The 16853-nt window shown below is 53.5% G+C and overlaps 1 protein-coding gene across 1 annotated transcript in view; it reads right to left on the minus strand.

Annotated features, from left to right (window-relative positions):
- Positions 1 to 3468: 3468 nt before the first annotated feature.
- LOC142908974 (activin receptor type-2B-like) overlaps positions 3469 to 16853 on the minus strand; it is a 33792-nt gene continuing 20407 nt past the window's right edge. Inside the window, exons 6-12 of the mRNA XM_076059659.1 lie at positions 15209 to 15346; positions 14096 to 14239; positions 10481 to 10614; positions 10130 to 10241; positions 9868 to 10006; positions 7023 to 7153; positions 3469 to 5164 (exon numbers count right to left, since the gene is read on the minus strand). Of these exons, the coding sequence (XP_075915774.1) occupies positions 4517 to 5164; positions 7023 to 7153; positions 9868 to 10006; positions 10130 to 10241; positions 10481 to 10614; positions 14096 to 14239; positions 15209 to 15346 (1446 nt within the window). The 3' untranslated portion in view covers positions 3469 to 4516. The remainder of the gene's footprint in view (positions 5165 to 7022; positions 7154 to 9867; positions 10007 to 10129; positions 10242 to 10480; positions 10615 to 14095; positions 14240 to 15208; positions 15347 to 16853) is intronic.

Here is a 16853-nt window from a genome sequence, read left to right on the forward strand (position 1 = left end):
GGTGCCCAACCCCCCAACCCATCACCTTAATTCACTGAGTGGTTAATTGCTTCGGCCAGGTGCGGCCGTCAAACCGCGTGCCGCTTCAACAGCTGCGAACCAGGTGGGGGGAGGGGGGGTGGGGGGAGGGGGGCGGCGTTGTTGTCGACTCATTGTTTGAGATTCTGTGGCAACGCATTGACCGCTTGGATTGGTGCAAAGTGTCTGTCTCTCTCTCATCATCACCATCATCATCACTACGGTGGCTAGGAGGTTAACTCTCTCGCCTGGTACACGGGGGGTTGTGGGTTCAATACAGACCATGAGGATGTCTGCTGCTGTACATTTGGAGTTATTTCTCTCTCTCTCATCACTCATCATCACTACGGTGGCTAGGAGATTAACTCTGTCGCTTGGTATATGGAGGTCGTGGGTCAATACAGACCCTGATGATGTCTGCTGCTGTACATTTGGAGTTATTTCTCTCTCTCTCTCTCATCACTCATCATCACTACGGTGGCTAGGAGGTTAACTCTCTCGCCTGGTACACGGGGGGTCGTGGGTCAATACAGACCATGAGGATGTCTGCTCCTGTACATTTGGAGTTATTTCTCTCTCTCTCATCATCATCATCACCACTACAGTGGCTACGAGGTTAACTCTCTCGCCTGGTATAGGGGAGGTCGTGGGTCAATACAGACCCTGAGGATGTCTGCTGATGTACATTTGGAGTTATTTCTCTCTCTCATCATCATCATCACCACTACGGTGGCTAGGAGGTTAACTCTCTCGCCTGGTATACGGGAGGTCGTGGGTCAATACAGACCATGAGGATGTTTGCTGCTGTACGTTTGGAGTTATTTCTCTCTCTCATCACTCATCACCACCACCACGGTGGCTAGGAGATTAACTCTCTCGCTTGGTATACGGGAGGTCGTGGGTCAATACAGACCCTGAGGATGTCTGCTGCTGTACATTTTGAGTTATTTCTCTCTCTCATCATCATCATCACCACTACGGTGGCTAGGAGATTACCTCTCTCGCCTGGTACACGGGGGGTCGTGGGTTCAATACAGACCCTGAGGATGTCTGCTGCTGTACATTTGGAGTTATTTCTCTCTCATCACCATCATCACCACCACCACGGTGGCTAGGAGATTATCTCTCTCGCCTGGTATACGGGAGGTCGTGGGTCAATACAGACCATGAGAATGTCTGCTGCTGTACATTTGGAGTTATTTCTCTCTCTCATCATCATCATCACCACGGTGACTTGGAGATTAACTATCTTGTCTGGTAGTACAGGAGGTCGTGGGTTCCATCTCGACCTTGACGATATCTGCTGCTGTACATATGGAGTTTTCGTGGTAGTGTATAGTGTATTTTTACGCGTGCATGGTGTGGTGTACACATAAAACAGCGTATCGTGTAGTGTATAGTGTACACTACGCGATACACTACACCAGTGGCGTCGCTAGGATTGGTGTCACCCAGTGCGGTGACCCATGTTGTCACCCCTCATGGACCTCTGCCCGCACCAGACCATACAGACTCCTGAGATTTTTGTACCGTTACTCGTACATCGTAATTCCCATATATCACTGAATGCAATGGCAATATTAGTGACGTAAACAACGAGCAACATTAAAATTACACCTTTAAATGACAATATCGCTTTTAATTACTACTTCATTCTCAAAAACGTTATCGATATAGGTTCACAAAAACTAAATGGCGCAATATTGTAGCTAAAACACCAGAAAATCTGACAAAATTCAGCGACTATAGAAACACCAGCAGTGACCGAAACCGGCAGCGCGTGCAGACGAAACCACGTGACTTCGAAGCGTCACTGTGATTGGGTAGTAACGACAGCTCTGACCGGGGCGCATTAGGTTAAAAAGTAAATTAGCATAGAGTTTTAGCCTTTGTAGGTGTATTGTACACGTGTAGAGGTGCTAACTACTCACTGTTCGGTAACCTGCATGGCCACTAGGTATCAAAGGGGCAGTGCAGCGTTACCTCGGTGTAGATAACGGTTAGGGTCAGACGAGGTGAAGTGGGTCGTAGCCACGGTTTGGTAAGAACCAATCAGACAGTTCCACGTGTGAATGTGGGATTGGTTACACCTGGCCACAAACGGGTATAAGGGTGAGTTCTCTCCCTACACGAAGACCGAAGCCCGGGCTGAAGATAGCCAGGACCCTGGACCCGGCTTCCCGGCCCTTCTGAGGGCTAAGGCTCGGCGTATCCAGTGGTCAAGACCCGCCAGGCCAGCGGTGGGTCAGATAGCCTCCCTAGGTCCAAGCCGGAGGACTGTAGGATAGCGGTAGACATGTAAGTCCCGCCAAGACAGGATGCTGTACCTCCTTAGGTTAGCAAGAGACTTGTGTGTAGGTCCCGCTAAGTCCGGACGCTGTACCTTCTTAGGGTATCGGTTGAGGGGACCGTATACCCCTCTGTGTGTGTTAAGGACTGTGTAAGAGAAGACAATAAACAGAGTGTGCCTCGTAAGAAGTTTACTCGTCATTATACAACACAACACACGTGTGGCGATGTCAATGGGCTGTGTACACTTACCTGCAGGGGCAGGCAGGGTCCAGCAGGGGCAGTCGCTATATCCCCAGCCCCAAAGCAGGAGGGGGCTATGGGGTGTCCTGGGATCCCCCAGAGCCCCCTCTGGAACTCTCTGGAAGGTGGGCGGAGTCAGGGGCTGACGCACCGGTGCTGGGTATAAAAGCCGGACCACGGGAAGGGTCCGGGGCCAGTCCAAGACAGAAGCCAGAAGACCGGCTGGCTAGTGCCCTGGGACCCCCTAGCCCCGCTGCCCTTGTAAGGACCGGGACTCTGTGTGGCTCAGTTGTGAGACCCTGGGATACCCCCGGCCCGATGTCTTTGTGAGGGCCGGGTCCGAGTGGGCCAGTGGTCGGAACCCGCACCTTGGCTGGGTCGGGTCGGTGCAGCCTCCTCTAGGGCACCCGTAGCCGGAGGACCCAGAGTTGTAGCCCCGTGACAGGGCAACGCTTGCCCGGAGGCAGTAACTCCCCAGGCAGTGGTTGGAAGGGCCCATCGCCCTGTGTGAGACTGGGACTGTACTGCCGGGTGTTTATGTTGCATAAAAGTGTCGCCTCCAAGATTTGTCTCTGACTTCCATAAAACCCGCTGCGCGTGTAAGCTGGACTTAGCTATAGAACTGCAGGAATATATTTATTTATTAAAATAATAAATTTATACTGAAACACTGAACAGAAATTGTACAGTCATTTTGGTGTCACCTCCTCTGATGGTGTCACCCTGTGCGGTCCGCACCCCCCGCACCCCCCTAGTGACGCCACTGCACTACACTCCTATGCACTACCCTATACACTAACCCATACACAACCCCTGTTGTGGGTGTGTGATCTTGCTGATCCTAAACGGGCTACGATTTGCTAATGCGTCATAGTCATTGGGAGCGTAATGGGGCGGAAGCTTTACAAACGACAAACATTTGAGAGTGATGCCAGTCTTTATTAACACCGGAGGAATCTGAAGAGCTGTAAAGCTCTTGGTGTGTCACAGATGTCCAGTAGGGGGCACGGTGTCAGAACGTTACAACAAAAACAACACAAGACACAAACACGATAGGACTTTAACAGTATAGGAAAGGTTGATGGTCACTCATCCAGCTGTGGATTGACCAGTGAGGCCTAGTGGAGTCTGTTCAGTCAGGCCTAGTAAAGACCCAAACACCTCTATTATGGCTAGTAAAGCCTGTTTAGTAAGGCCTAGTGAAGCCTGTCCAGTCAGGCGTAGTAAAGCCTGTCCAGTCAGGCCTAGTGAAGCCTGTCCAGTCAGGCCAAGTGAAGCCTGTCCAGTCAGGCCTAGTGAAAAAGCCTGTCCAGTCAGGCCAAGTGAAGCCTGTCCAGTCAGACCTAGTGAAAAAGCCTGTCCAGTCAGGCCTAGTGAAGCCTGTCCAGTCAGGCCTAGTATAAAAGCCTGCCCAGTCAGGCCTAGTGAAGCCTGTCCAGTCAGGCCTAGTGAAAAGCCTGTCCAGTCAGGCCTAGTGAAGCCTGTCCAGTCAGGCCTAGTGAAAAGCCTGTCCAGTCAGGCCTAGTGAAGCCTGTCCAACCAGGCCTAGCAAAGCCTGTCCAGTCAGGCCTAGTGAAGCCTGTCCAGTCAGGCCTAGTGAAGCCTGTCCAGTCAGGCCAAGTGAAGCCTGTCCAGTCAGGCCTAGTGAAAAAGCCTGTCCAGTCAGGCCTAGTGAAGTCTGTCCAGTCAGGCCTAGTGAAGCCTGTCCAGTCAGGCCTAGTGAAAAGCCTGTCCAGTCAGGCCTAGCAAAGCCTGTCCAGTCAGGCCTAGTGAAAACAGCCTGTCCAGTCAGGCGTAGTAAAGCCTGTCCAGTCAGGCCTAGTGAAGCCTGTCCAGTCAGGCCTAGTGAAAAGCCTGTCCAGTCAGGCCTAGTGAAGCCTGTCCAGCCAGGCCTAGCAAAGCTGATGGTCATTCGTCCAACTCATGGGGTACCCCCCCCACCCCTACCCACCGCGCCCGCCCCGGCCTAGAGGCTCGACTCCTCGATGGGGGCGACAAGGAGGAGGAGTGAAGGGGGTGTCGGGGTGGAGAGACGGACAACGACGCCGGGGTCGGAGCAGAAGGGCCTGGCGGTGCCGGTGGTGGGTGGAGGGGCGGTGACGGTGGCGGTGGTGGTGGTGGGTGGAGGGGCGGTGACGGTGGCGGTGGTGGTGGGTGGAGGGGTGGTGACGATAGTGGTGGTGGTGGCGGTGGGTGGAGGGGCGGTGACGGTGGCGGTGGTGGGTGGAGGGGCAGTGGTGGTGGTGGGTGGAGGGGCGGTGACAATAGTGGTGGTGGTGGCGGTGGGTGGAGGGGCGGTGACGGTGGTGACGGTGGCGGTGGGTGGAGGGGCAGTGACGATAGTGGTGGTGGGTGGAGGGGCGGTGACGGTGGTGGTGGTGGTGGTGGGTGGAGGGGCAGTGACGATAGTGGTGGTGGTGGTGGGTGGAGGGGCGGTGATGATAGTGGTGGTGGTGGTGGGTGGAGCGGCGGCTGTGGTGCCACCGCTGCCACCAGGCAGCCCCGGGTCAGTCCGCAGCTGCGCCAGACGCTCCTCCACGCAGTGCGCCGAGAGGCGAGCCTCCGCGTCCTTGTCCCAGCACTCCTCCATGGTGACACACAGCTGGGACAGTCCCTGGGAGTCACGCACCAACATCGTCACCACCACCGCTACCACCACCACCACCAAGCCACCACCACCACCAAGCCACCACCACCACCAAGCCACCACCACCACCAAGCCACCACCACCAAGCCACCACCACTGCCACCACCACCACCACTGCCACCACCACCACCAAGCCACCACCACCAAGCCACCACCACTGCCACCACCACCGCTACCACCACCACGCCACCACCGCCGATAGCGAAAGATCAAAATCAATCACCGATTGACAGACCGGGAGAGACGATGGTAAATGTGACATCAGTCGTGGTCAATCCACTGCTGGATGAGTGACCATCATCAGAGGTTAAAACGCAACTCCAAATACAGCAGCAGACATCGTCAGGGTCTGGATCGAACCCACGGCCTCCTGTAGACCAGGTGAGGTAGTCAACATCTCATAGCCACCGCTGCACCCTAGGAACATTGACCAGGAGGTGCGACAGAGGAGGCTAAGAGAGAAGGGAGACGACATAGAGGGAGGGAGGAGGGGAGGGAAAGAGTGAGTGAGCGAGTGACTCAGGAGTGAGTGGGTGAGCGAGCGAGTGACTGAGTGAGTGAGGAAGTGAGTGAGCGAGTGAGTGACTGAGTGACTGAGTGAGTGAGCGAGTGAGTAAGCAAGTGAGTGACTGAGTGAGCGAGTGAGTGACTAGTGAGTGAGTGACTGAGTGAGTGAACGAGTGAGTAGGAGGGTGAGTGAGTGAGTGAGTGACTGAGTGAGTGAGTGGGTGAGTGAGTGACTGAGTGAGTGAGTGAGTAAGCAAGTGAGTGACTCAGTGAGTGAGTGGGTGAGCGAGCGAGTGACTGAGTGAGTGAGGAAGTGAGTGAGCGAGTGAGTGACTGAGTGACTGAGTGAGTGAGCGAGTGAGTAAGCAAGTGAGTGACTGAGTGAGCGAGTGAGTGACTAGTGAGTGAGTGACTGAGTGAGTGAACGAGTGAGTAGGAGGGTGAGTGAGTGACTGAGTGAGTGAGTGGGTGAGTGAGTGACTGAGTGAGTGAGTGAGTAAGCAAGTGAGTGACTGAGTGAGTGAGTGGGTGAGTGAGGGAGTGAGTGGGTGAGGGAGTGAATGAGTGAGCCAGTCAGTGAGTGAGTGACTGAGTAAGAGAGTGAGTGAGGGAGTGAATGACAGAGTAAGTGAGTATTGTGAGCGAGTTAGTGAGCGATTTAGTGAGTGAGTGAGTGAGCGAGTTAGTGAGTGAGTGAGCGAGTTAGTGAGTGAGTGAGCCAGTCAGTGAATGAGTGAGTGAGGGAGTGTGTGAGTGAGCCAGTGAGTGAGTAGGAGAGAGAGTGAGGGAGTGAATGAGAGAGTGAGTGAGTGACTGAGTGAGTGGGTGAGTGAGTGACTGAGTGAGCGAGTTAGTGAGTGAGTGAGGGAGTGTGTGAGTGAGCCAGTGAGTGAGTGACTGAGTGAGTGGGTGAGTGAGTGAGTGACTGAGTGAGTGAGCGAGTGAGTGAGCGAGTGAGTGAATGACTGAGTGGGTGAGTGAGTGAGGGAGTGACTGAGTAACTGAGTGAGTGAGTGAGCGAGTAGGTGAGTAAGCAGGTGAGTGAGTGAGCTAGTGAGTGAGTGAGAGACTGAGTGAGTGAGAGAGTGACTGAGTGAGTGACTGAGTGAGTGAGCTAGTGAGTGAGTGAGTGACTGAGTGATTGAGTGACTGAGTGACTGAGTGAGTGACTGACTGAGTGACTGAGTGAGTGACTGAGTGATTGAGTGACTGAGTGACTGAGTGAGTGAGTGACTGAGTGACTGAGTGAGTGACTGAGTGAGTGAGCTAGTGAGTGAGTGAGTGAGAGACTGAGTGAGTGACTGAGTGAGATGTCGACCGGGTGCTTGAGCCAGGGCTCCTGGATCGCTGGGCGGCCATTGCCGTGCACCACGATGTGCTGGAGCTCATCCAGCGTGGGGCACTCACCCACCTCGTCCTCAAAGGGAGCGCGGTGCTCACCCAGCACGCCTGGCACAACACACACAGACACACACACAGACACACACACAAACACAACACACACAGACACACAACACAGACACAACACACAGACACACACACACAGACACACACACACAGACACACACAGACACACACACAGACAACAACAACCGCCATTCGCCACTAAGTGGCGGTGACGTCACCACGACGCTTGTGCCAGGCCATGTGCACCTTGAGGCCACGTGAAGTATCGAATGCCCGCCAGCAGGAGGTCACGGGGCAGACCCAGGTGCCACGGGTCGACTGACTGAGATGACTGAGATGACTGGCTGATGCACCACCTGTGCCCCCTACTGTGCCAACCTGCTGTGCTTTAGCCACCCGGCGCTCCGCTCGTTGTTGTGAGCGTCGCTCCTCCGCCCTCCGTTGTTGTTGGAGGGCGACTACCTCCAACTGCCGAGTAGTGTCCTTCACGAGCCTCCTCCACAGAGGCCGATCTTGACACCGCTGGTACCAGTCATCGGCAAGTCCACTCAGCTCCACGTACTCCTGTACCACATCACTCCATCTCTTCTGTAGCCCATGCCGCGCCCGTTTAGCCCCCTTGATCCGGCCGAACAAAAACTGTTTCGGCATGTGGTGGCTGGGCATGCGGGCTACATGGCCCAGCCAACGCAGCCTTGCCTGCCGTAGGAGCTCACCGATGGGACTTTGTCCAGATCTTTCGAGGATTTGTGAGCTCCTCACACAATCCAGCCTGGTTAAACCCAGGATGGATCGTAGGCAGGCCACCCTAAAAGTTTATAACCGGGGGGTCCACGTTTCGCAAGCGTAGAGAAGGGAGGGAATGACCGTGGCCGAGAAGACCTGGAGATGCGGAGTGAGAGACCAGGTAGCTCCATACAGCGTTACGCAACCGATGAAAAGATATTGCCGCTCGACTGATTCGGAGTGAGACCTCTGCTGTTAAACCGGAGCCGGTCATGAGCACACTGCCCAGGTTTGAGAAACTCTCCACTCTCTCCACAACTGCCCCGTCACCAATTGGGAGTTGTGGGGGTGGATTGACCGATGGTACAAAATACCCAGGCAGGTGCTTAGTTTTGGTGGGGCTGATGGTAAGGTCCTACCTCTTAGTGGCAAGCTCCAGGTTCAGCAGCAGCGCCTCCAACTCCTCCTCTGAGTGAGCAACTATCACCAGATCGTCGGCATACGTAACATTGTTGAGCAATAGGGAGCCATCCCTTGACCGCACCCGGGCATCGATCAGCCTCCCATTATATCTGTACCCGATGGAAATTCCACCGGTACAGCTATTGAAGGGCTCATGAACTACGTGGTCAAAATAGATGTTAAATTATGTGGGAGCCAGAGGACATCCCTGTCGCACCCCAAGGTGTACAGCGAATGGCTCCGACTCCCAGCCACGTAGTTTTACCCGGGCCCGCTCATCATCATGAAGGTCCTTAATGATTGTGAGCAGAGGGTCAGGTACTCCAAAAGCACGAAGAACAACCCAGAGCCCAGGCCTACTGATGGTATCATAGGCCTTGACCAGGTCAATAAAGCAGAGATGTAGGTCTTGTTGGAATTCCCTACACCTCTGCTGTAGCAGACAGACGTAAAATATGGCATCAGTGCAGGACCGCCCTTTCCTGAAACCGCATTGGGGCTCCGCAAGCCTCTCCTCAGCGTGCCTGGCAAGGCGATGTCGAATAATCCTTGCCAGGACCTTTCCCGGCACACTGAGGAGTGAGATGCCCCTGTAGTTGTTCCAGTCTGTGTGGTCCGCCTTCTTAAAGAGGGGGACCACCAGAGCATCCTTCCAATCCTGCGGAACCCATCCAGTGGTCCAGACTGTTGTTATGATGTCATGTAGGGCAGTTTGTGCACAAACGCCACCCTCCCTCAGCATTTCGCTTGGGAGATCATCTCTGCCCGGTTCCTTTCCTGGTCTCAGACTCTGGATCGCCTTCAGTACTTCCGCAACAGATGGCACCTCAGCCAGCCACTCACAGGGGGTGACTTCTTCCTCCAATATTTGAGGCACCGCAGCCTCGCCAGGGTCATCCCCACTTTGTCCCATGTTCTTTTCCTGGGTGAGGGATTTCCCCTCCCCTAGGACCTCACAGAAATGCTCAACAAATCTGCAAACCTGTTCCTGGGGGTCAGAGATTGGATCACCGTTCTTTCCCTTAATGATGGTATTACACACACACACAGACACACAGAAACACACACACACAAAGACACACGCACAGACACACGCACAGACACACACACAGACACACGCACACACCACACACACACAGACACACGCACACACCACACACACACAGACACACGCACAGACACACACACACAGACACACACAGAAACACACACACACAGACCCACACACAGACACACGCACAGACACACGCACAGACACATACACACACAGACACAGAAAAAGATACACACACACACCACACACACAGACACACGCACAGACCCACACACAGACACACGCACAGACACACGCACAGACACACGCACAGACACACGCACAGACCGACACACAGACACACGCACAGACCCACACACAGACACACGCACAGACACACCCACACATAGATCCCCCCCACACACATCACGTGGTGTCGGCACCGTGGTATCGGGGTGGGCGGGGTCGGCCAGCACCACGCCCCGGCGGCCTTTGTCTCCCCCGGGGCCACGCTGCCTCCGCCACCGCCACTCACCGCCACCGGCCGTGCAGCGTGTGGCGATCTCCCACAGAACCAGCCCCAGGGCGTAGACGTCGATGCGAAGGAAGGCGTCGCGCCGCAAGCAGACGGCGCCCTCCAGCAGCTCGGGGGCCATGTAGCAGAGAGTGCCGACCTGCAGGGCGCGACGCTCGGGTTTCACGTTCGGCGCGACGCTCTCCGGTCTCTTGGCGGGTAACGAACGGCGGCGGCGTCCGACGCTCGGCGTCTCCGACGAGCAAGCGGCGACGGCGTTTACCCGCGGGATGTCGCCGAGCGGGCGGCCCGGCTGGAGTTTGAGCGCCAGGCCGAAGTCGGCGATGACGGCCGACAGATCGCTCCTCAGCAGCACGTTGTTGCTCTTCAAGTCGCTGTGGGTAGAGATGGACGGGGGGGGGGGGGGGGTGGGGGTATTGGGGTGATATAATAACAAAAAGAGTTTCAAGATTAGATTAGTTTTTAGTTTTCTCTCATCGCGTTCGAGCGGTCGAAGGGTCAGAGAGAGCAGCGTGAGCAGCAAGCGGAGTCTGAACCCAAGGTTGGCAGGGCCCCCCCCCCCCACCCACTCCGCCACCCACGGTGATCCGTGGGTGGCCTGCTACTGACATACCGATGGGCGATGGCCGGCTTGCCTCCATGAACGTGGTGGTGCAGATGGGCGAGGCCGCATGCCAACGTCTCGCCAATGTGGCACAGCTCGGCCCACGACAACGTGGAGCACTTGAGGTGATCGGACAGGGAGCCCTGGGGTGATGAGAGGGGAGCAGCAGCAGTGGTGGTGGTGGTGATAGTAGTGGTAATGGTGGTGGCAGTGGTGGTAGTGGTGATGGCAGTGGTAGTGGTGGTGGCAGTGGTGGTAGTGGTGATGGCAGTGGTAGTGGTGGTGGCAGTGGTGGTAGTGGTGATGGTGTTGATGGTGGTGATAGTGGTGGTGGTGGTGATAGTAGTGGTAGTGGTGATAGTAGTGGTAGTGGTGGCGGCAGTAGTGGTGATAGTGGTGATGGCGGTGATAGTGGTGGTGGTGGTAGTGGTGGTGGTAGTAGTGGTGGTGGTAGTGGTGGTGGTGGTGATAGTAGTGGTTGTAGTGGTGATAGTAGTGGTAATGGTGGTAGTGGTGATGGTGGTGGTAGTAGTGGTAGTAGTGGTGGTGATGGTGGTGGTAGTGGTGGTGGTAGTAGTAGTAGTGGTTATAGTAGTGGTGGTAGTAGTGGTAGTGGTTATAGTAGTGGTGGTTGCAGTGGTAGTAGTAGTGTAAGTCTTTGGATGAGTAGTCTATGGGTCTCTATGTGAGTAGTCTATGAGTCTCTGTGTTGCTCTTTTCCTCGCACTTTCTGTTTATAGGTGGCGTTGTATCGCCACTTTGGAAGGGTCTAGCCAGAGATCAATCGATCTAATTTTTGGTCCGCGTTTTGGGCAACTGAGAAAATGGGAGACGTCTTCTGGCGTTGCTTGGCACAAAGGGCAGCAGCAGTTTGGGACGTTTGGGTCGATTCGATGTTGGTATTCGGCTAGCACGGAGCAGCAGTCACCTGAACGGAGTCGAGCCGGTCTTGTGCGAGTTGCCCGGGTCTGGGGATTTTTCATCGTCTGCTATGGGTGGGGGCCAACCCCCTAGCACGACATTGGGGGCTTGTAGGCGTTCAGTCGGTGCACGGTGGCGGCGGTGCACAAGTGGTTCTACATTGATTTGGTGGTGCTATTTGGTGGAAGAGCGTTTAAAGTTTATTGCACGTTGGCGGAGCTGAAGTAAAGGAAGGTGGATTTCATTTCCCTAGCAGGTGCAGGGGGGGGCTCTGAGTAGCTTTGTGCAAGGATGCGTTGTCGAGTGGCATGATGCCGGATATTGATCGGTGAGAAGCTTGCAGTGTTCTTGAATCGGAAGAACTTTGGTTTCTTGGTGGAGATGGTCAATGGGCGCCACGAGGTGGCATCCTGTAGCTAGGCGAAGTGCCTGGTTTTTTGAGGTTTGGAGCTTTTGGTAACCTGTAGAGGAGTGGTTTGGGCACCAAATGGGACTGGCGTAATTGATGATGGGACGTCCAATGGCTTTGTGGGTTAGGAGTAAAGTCTCCTTTTGTTGACCCCAAGATGTGCCGGCTAAAGCTCGTAAGATGTTATTTCGTTTGTTAACCTTTGCATGGACGTTTCTGCCGTGTTGAGCGAAGCTAAACATGGTGTCAAAGGTTACACCTAGAATTTTGGGGGTTTTTGCTAGTGGGAGGCGTTGGTTGTAGCAACCCGCCGGGGTGGTGTGCTTGGTGGTGGTTGCGATGATGCTTATGAAAATATTTTCAGAGTTATGTGCGGATGTGTGGATATGGTTGATGTTGTCGGCGAATAATGCTTCTGATTCTGAAGTAAAAAGTGGCCAGTTGGTTTTTTTAAAAGTTGTAATACAAGCGATGTTCAGGAGTTTGTGAAGGCTTGGCGGCATTGAGGGTCAACACAATTGGTAGGTGGAAGGATCCAAGGGCCCTAAAGACTTACCAGCCGATTGACGACAGGAGGTTTCCTGATGCTATTGAGATATCTGGTGAGGATGAAGGGCCAGATAATGGAACTCTGGTTTGATTTTCACCGAGTACCCCATAGGGGGAGCCGTTCAAGATATTTTACCCTTTTATCTGGCAACAAACCTGACACATTTTTCACAAGGAGTCACGTTTGCTTTGACCACAATACCTGCGGTCAGAATGCAAACAAAAAACACACAACTCTGATAATGTATTGACACTGTACTTGAAATTGATTGGTCCACACCCGAGACAGTTTTCCTTAGAGCCCTCGTCTAACATGGGTGTTGGACCGCAGGTATTGTGGTCAATGCAAACATGACTCCTTGTAAAAAAAAGGTGTCAGTTTGTTGCCAGATATAAGGGTAAAAACCAATTATCATATTTTGCTACTGGCAAAGGAGGTTCCAATGGTGTAAATTGAGTCGTTGTTTGGTAAAAGTAGATTTATCTTGAACTGATAGTTACGAGGGCAAGAACTGGTCGGTTGGGGTGTAGACGTTGATCACAGTGAGTGGGCCGAGATGGGATTTGATACGGACGCTTAAGACTTCTGTGGCGATATCGGAAGGAGGCATTGGGATTTTAATTTCTTCAAATTGAATGCTGTTATGGTCGGTCTCGACGGAGGAAAGTGAACTTTTAAAATTTGGGCGGTCTCTGGGAATCAATCCGCCATCTTCAAGCCTGGGTCCTCGGTCTCCGGTCTTCGCGCGCGTGGACCAGGCAGCGTGTTCGCTGTCCTGGTCCGACTTAGTAATTATCCCGTCCAGCATGTAGATAGTCAGCCGTGGTGGTCACCACCCTAAGTATATATTCAGCCATGGTGGTCACCACCCTAAGTATATAGTCATCTGTGGTGATCACCATCCTAAGTATATAGTCAGCTGTGGTGGTCACCATCCTAAGTATATAGTCAGCTGTGGTGGTCACCATCCTAAGTATATAGTCATCTGTGGTGATCACCATCCTAAGTATATAGTCATCTGTGGTGATCACCATCCTAAGTATATAGTCATCTGTGGTGGTCACCATCCTAAGTATATAGTCATCTGTGGTGATCACCACCCTAAGTATATAGTCATCTGTGGTGGTCACCATCCTAAGTATATAGTCATCCGTGGTGGTCACCACCCTAAGTATATAGTCATATGTGGTGGTCACCATCCTAAGTATATAGTCATCTGTGGTGGTCACCATCCTAAGTATATAGTCAGCTGTGGTGGTCACCATCCTAAGTATATAGTCAGCTGTGGTGGTCACCATCCTAAATATATAGTCAGCCATGGTTGTCACCATCCTAAGTATATAGTCAGCTGTGGTGGTCACCATCCTAAGTATATAGTCAGCTGTGGTGGTCACCACCCTAAGTATATAGTCAGCTGTGGTGGTCACCATCCCAAGTATATAGTCAGCTGTGGTGGTCACCACCCTAAGTATATAGTCAGCTGTGGTGGTCACCATCCTAAGTATATAGTCATCTGTGGTAGTCACCATCCTAAGTATATAGTCATCTGTGGTGGTCACCATCCTAAGTCATTATCCTGTGAATGTTAACCTGTGGTAATAAACATGTTGCCTCCAAGATCAAGTGTGCACCTCGGTTAAACGCACTACATGTGTGTCTTTGTGCGTGTGTGTTTGTGTGAGTAGTCTATGAGTCTCTACGTGAGTAGTCTATGAGTCTCTGCATGGTGAGTGAGTCTATGAACCCGCTCGTGGAAGGCGGTGATGATCCACAGCTCGGCTTCGGCGTTCCCTTCCCGTCTCTCCGCGCCGATGAACTCCAGCAGGTTGCGGTGACTCAGGCCGGGCGTGCCGAAAATATCCACCTCGTTCTGCCACAGCCGTTGGTTCTGCTGAGCGTCTCTGACGAAGACAATGCCGATGACGACGGCGGGGAGAAGAGGAGGAGGGAGCAAACGCGTGAAGTTACCCAGTCCGAGGTCACGTCCAGAGGCGCAGAAGTCTCGCGGGGGGAAGCAGAAATGCACGCGGAGACGTGGGGTGACACACGTGGCGAGATCCGCAGACACACGCAGACACACAGGAGACACGCGGAGAAATGGAGACATATGGAGACGCATGGAAACACACGCAGACACACGCAGTGCGTTTCTGTGGGTCTCTGGGTTTCTGTGAATCTCTGAGTATGGGTCTCTGTGGGTCTCTATGTGTCACTGTGGGTCTCTAAGGGTCGTCTCTGTGGGTTGCTGTGAGTCTCTATGGGTCTCTATGGGTCACTGTGGGTTTCTGTGGGTTGCTGTGGGTCTCTGTGGGTTGCTGTGGGTCTCTATGGGTCTCGATGGGTCTCTGTTGGTTGCTGTTAAGTCTCTATGAGTATGGGTCTCTGTGGGTGTTTATGGGTCTCTCTGAGTATGGGTCTCTATGGGTCCACTGTGGGTCTCTGTGGGTCTCTGTGGGTTGCTGTGAGTCTCTATGGGTCTCTATGGGTCACTGTGGGTCTCTGTGGGTTGCTGTGGGTCTCTGTGGGTCGCTGTGGGTCTCTCTGAGTATGGGTCTCTTTGGGTCTCTATGGGTCACTGTAGGTCTCTGTGGGTTGCTGTGGGTCTCTGTGGGTTGCTGTGGGTCGCTGTGGGTCTCTCTGAGTATGGGTCTCTATGGGTCTCTATGGGTCATTGTAGGTCTCTATGGGTCACTGTGGGTTTCTGTGGGTTGCTGTGGGTCTCTGTGGGTCCCTGTGGGTCTCTCTGAGTGTGGGTCTCTTTGGGTCTCTATGGGTCACTGTAGGTCTCTGTGGGCCTCCGCCAGTCTGTAGAAACACGTGTCGTGTAGGGTCTGTGTGTGTGTGTGTGGGGTCTCACCACGGGCTGGACAATCTTCACCGCGACGATTTCAGACAGGAGCTGAGCGCGCCAGATGCAGCCGAAGCGACCGCCGCCCCTAAACTCCAGCAGGCGCACCGGCCGCAGCAGCAGCAGCGCCGTCAGGCTCACCGCCTCCTGTTGGCGAAGTGGACCGTCAGCCACCCTTGCTGCCGTTAACGGCAGAGACCCCCCGTCGCGTAGCCTCGACAGACCGGCAGGGCAAGTGACTACACTATACACTACTATACACTACACTTTACACTACATTATACACTACACTATACACTACACTATACACTACACCATTCACTACACTACTATACACTACACTACTATACACTACACCATACACTACTATACACTACACTATGCACTACACTATACACTACACCATACACTACACCATACACTACACTATACACAAGATATACAACACTATACACTACCATACTATACACTGCACTATACACTCAAGTTTACACGATACACTGCACTATATTCCACACTACACTATACACTACACTATCCACCACTTCACTATACACCACTACACTATACACTACTATGCACTACACTGTCCACTACACAACTATACGCTACACTATACACTATTATACACTACACTATTATACACTACACTATACACTACTATACATGACACTCTGCACTACACTATATACTAGTAATGAATTGGCCACGTCTTGTTTACGTGACACTAACCTTACTGATTGGCCGTGTCGGGTGGTGGTTGTTTTAACGAAACAACGTTTTTATTTGACTCAAAACAATTCTCTTTTCTGGAGGGGGAGTTGCCCAGCACCATGCCCGGCCGCCGTTGTCGCCCCGATGGCAATGCTCACACATCGCACCGGGTACTCATTTCAGGCTTAGTCGATCTAGGGGAGGCCCAGGACCGGTTCAGATAATCCACGCGGTGTTGGCCGTGAGCGGGAATCGAACTCGGGTCGCCAGGTTCATAGCGCAGCGCGCTAACCACTACACTGCCGCTCCCCACAGACACACACACACACAGACACAACAACAACCGCCATTCGCCACTAAGTGGCGGTGACATCACCACGATGCTTGTGCCAGGTTATGTGCACCTTGAGGCCACTAGAAGTGTCGAACGCCCGCTGGCAGGAGGTCACGGGGCAGACCCAGCAGGTGCCACGGGTCGACTGACTGAGATGACTGAGATGACTGGCTGATGCACCACCTGTGCCCCTTACTGTGCCAACCTGCTGTGCCTTAGCCACACAGCGCTCCGCTCATTGTTGTGAGCGTCACTCCTCCGCCCTCCGTTGTTGTTGGAGGGCGACTGCCTCCAACTGCCCAGCAGCGTCCTTTACGAGCCTCCTCCACAGAGGCCGATCTTGACACCGCTGGTACCAGTCATCGGCAAATCCACTCAGCTCCACATCCTCTTGTACCACATCACTCCATCTCTTCTCTAGCCCGTGCCGCGCCCATTTAGCCCTCTCGATCCGGCTGAACAAAAGCTGTTTAGGCATGCAGTGGCTGGGCATTCGGGCTACATGGCACAGCCAACGCAGCCTTGCCTGCCGTAGGAGCTCACCGATGGGACTTTGTCCAAATCTTTCAAGGATTTGTGAGCTCCTCACACAATCCAGCCTGGTTA

This window comes from Petromyzon marinus, unplaced genomic scaffold (genome assembly GCF_048934315.1).
Source record: "Petromyzon marinus isolate PM22_M1 ecotype Great Lakes invasive population unplaced genomic scaffold, UKy_Petmar_22M1.pri1.0 PM_G_Scaffold_11, whole genome shotgun sequence".
In the NCBI taxonomy this organism is placed as follows: domain Eukaryota; kingdom Metazoa; phylum Chordata; class Hyperoartia; order Petromyzontiformes; family Petromyzontidae; genus Petromyzon; species Petromyzon marinus.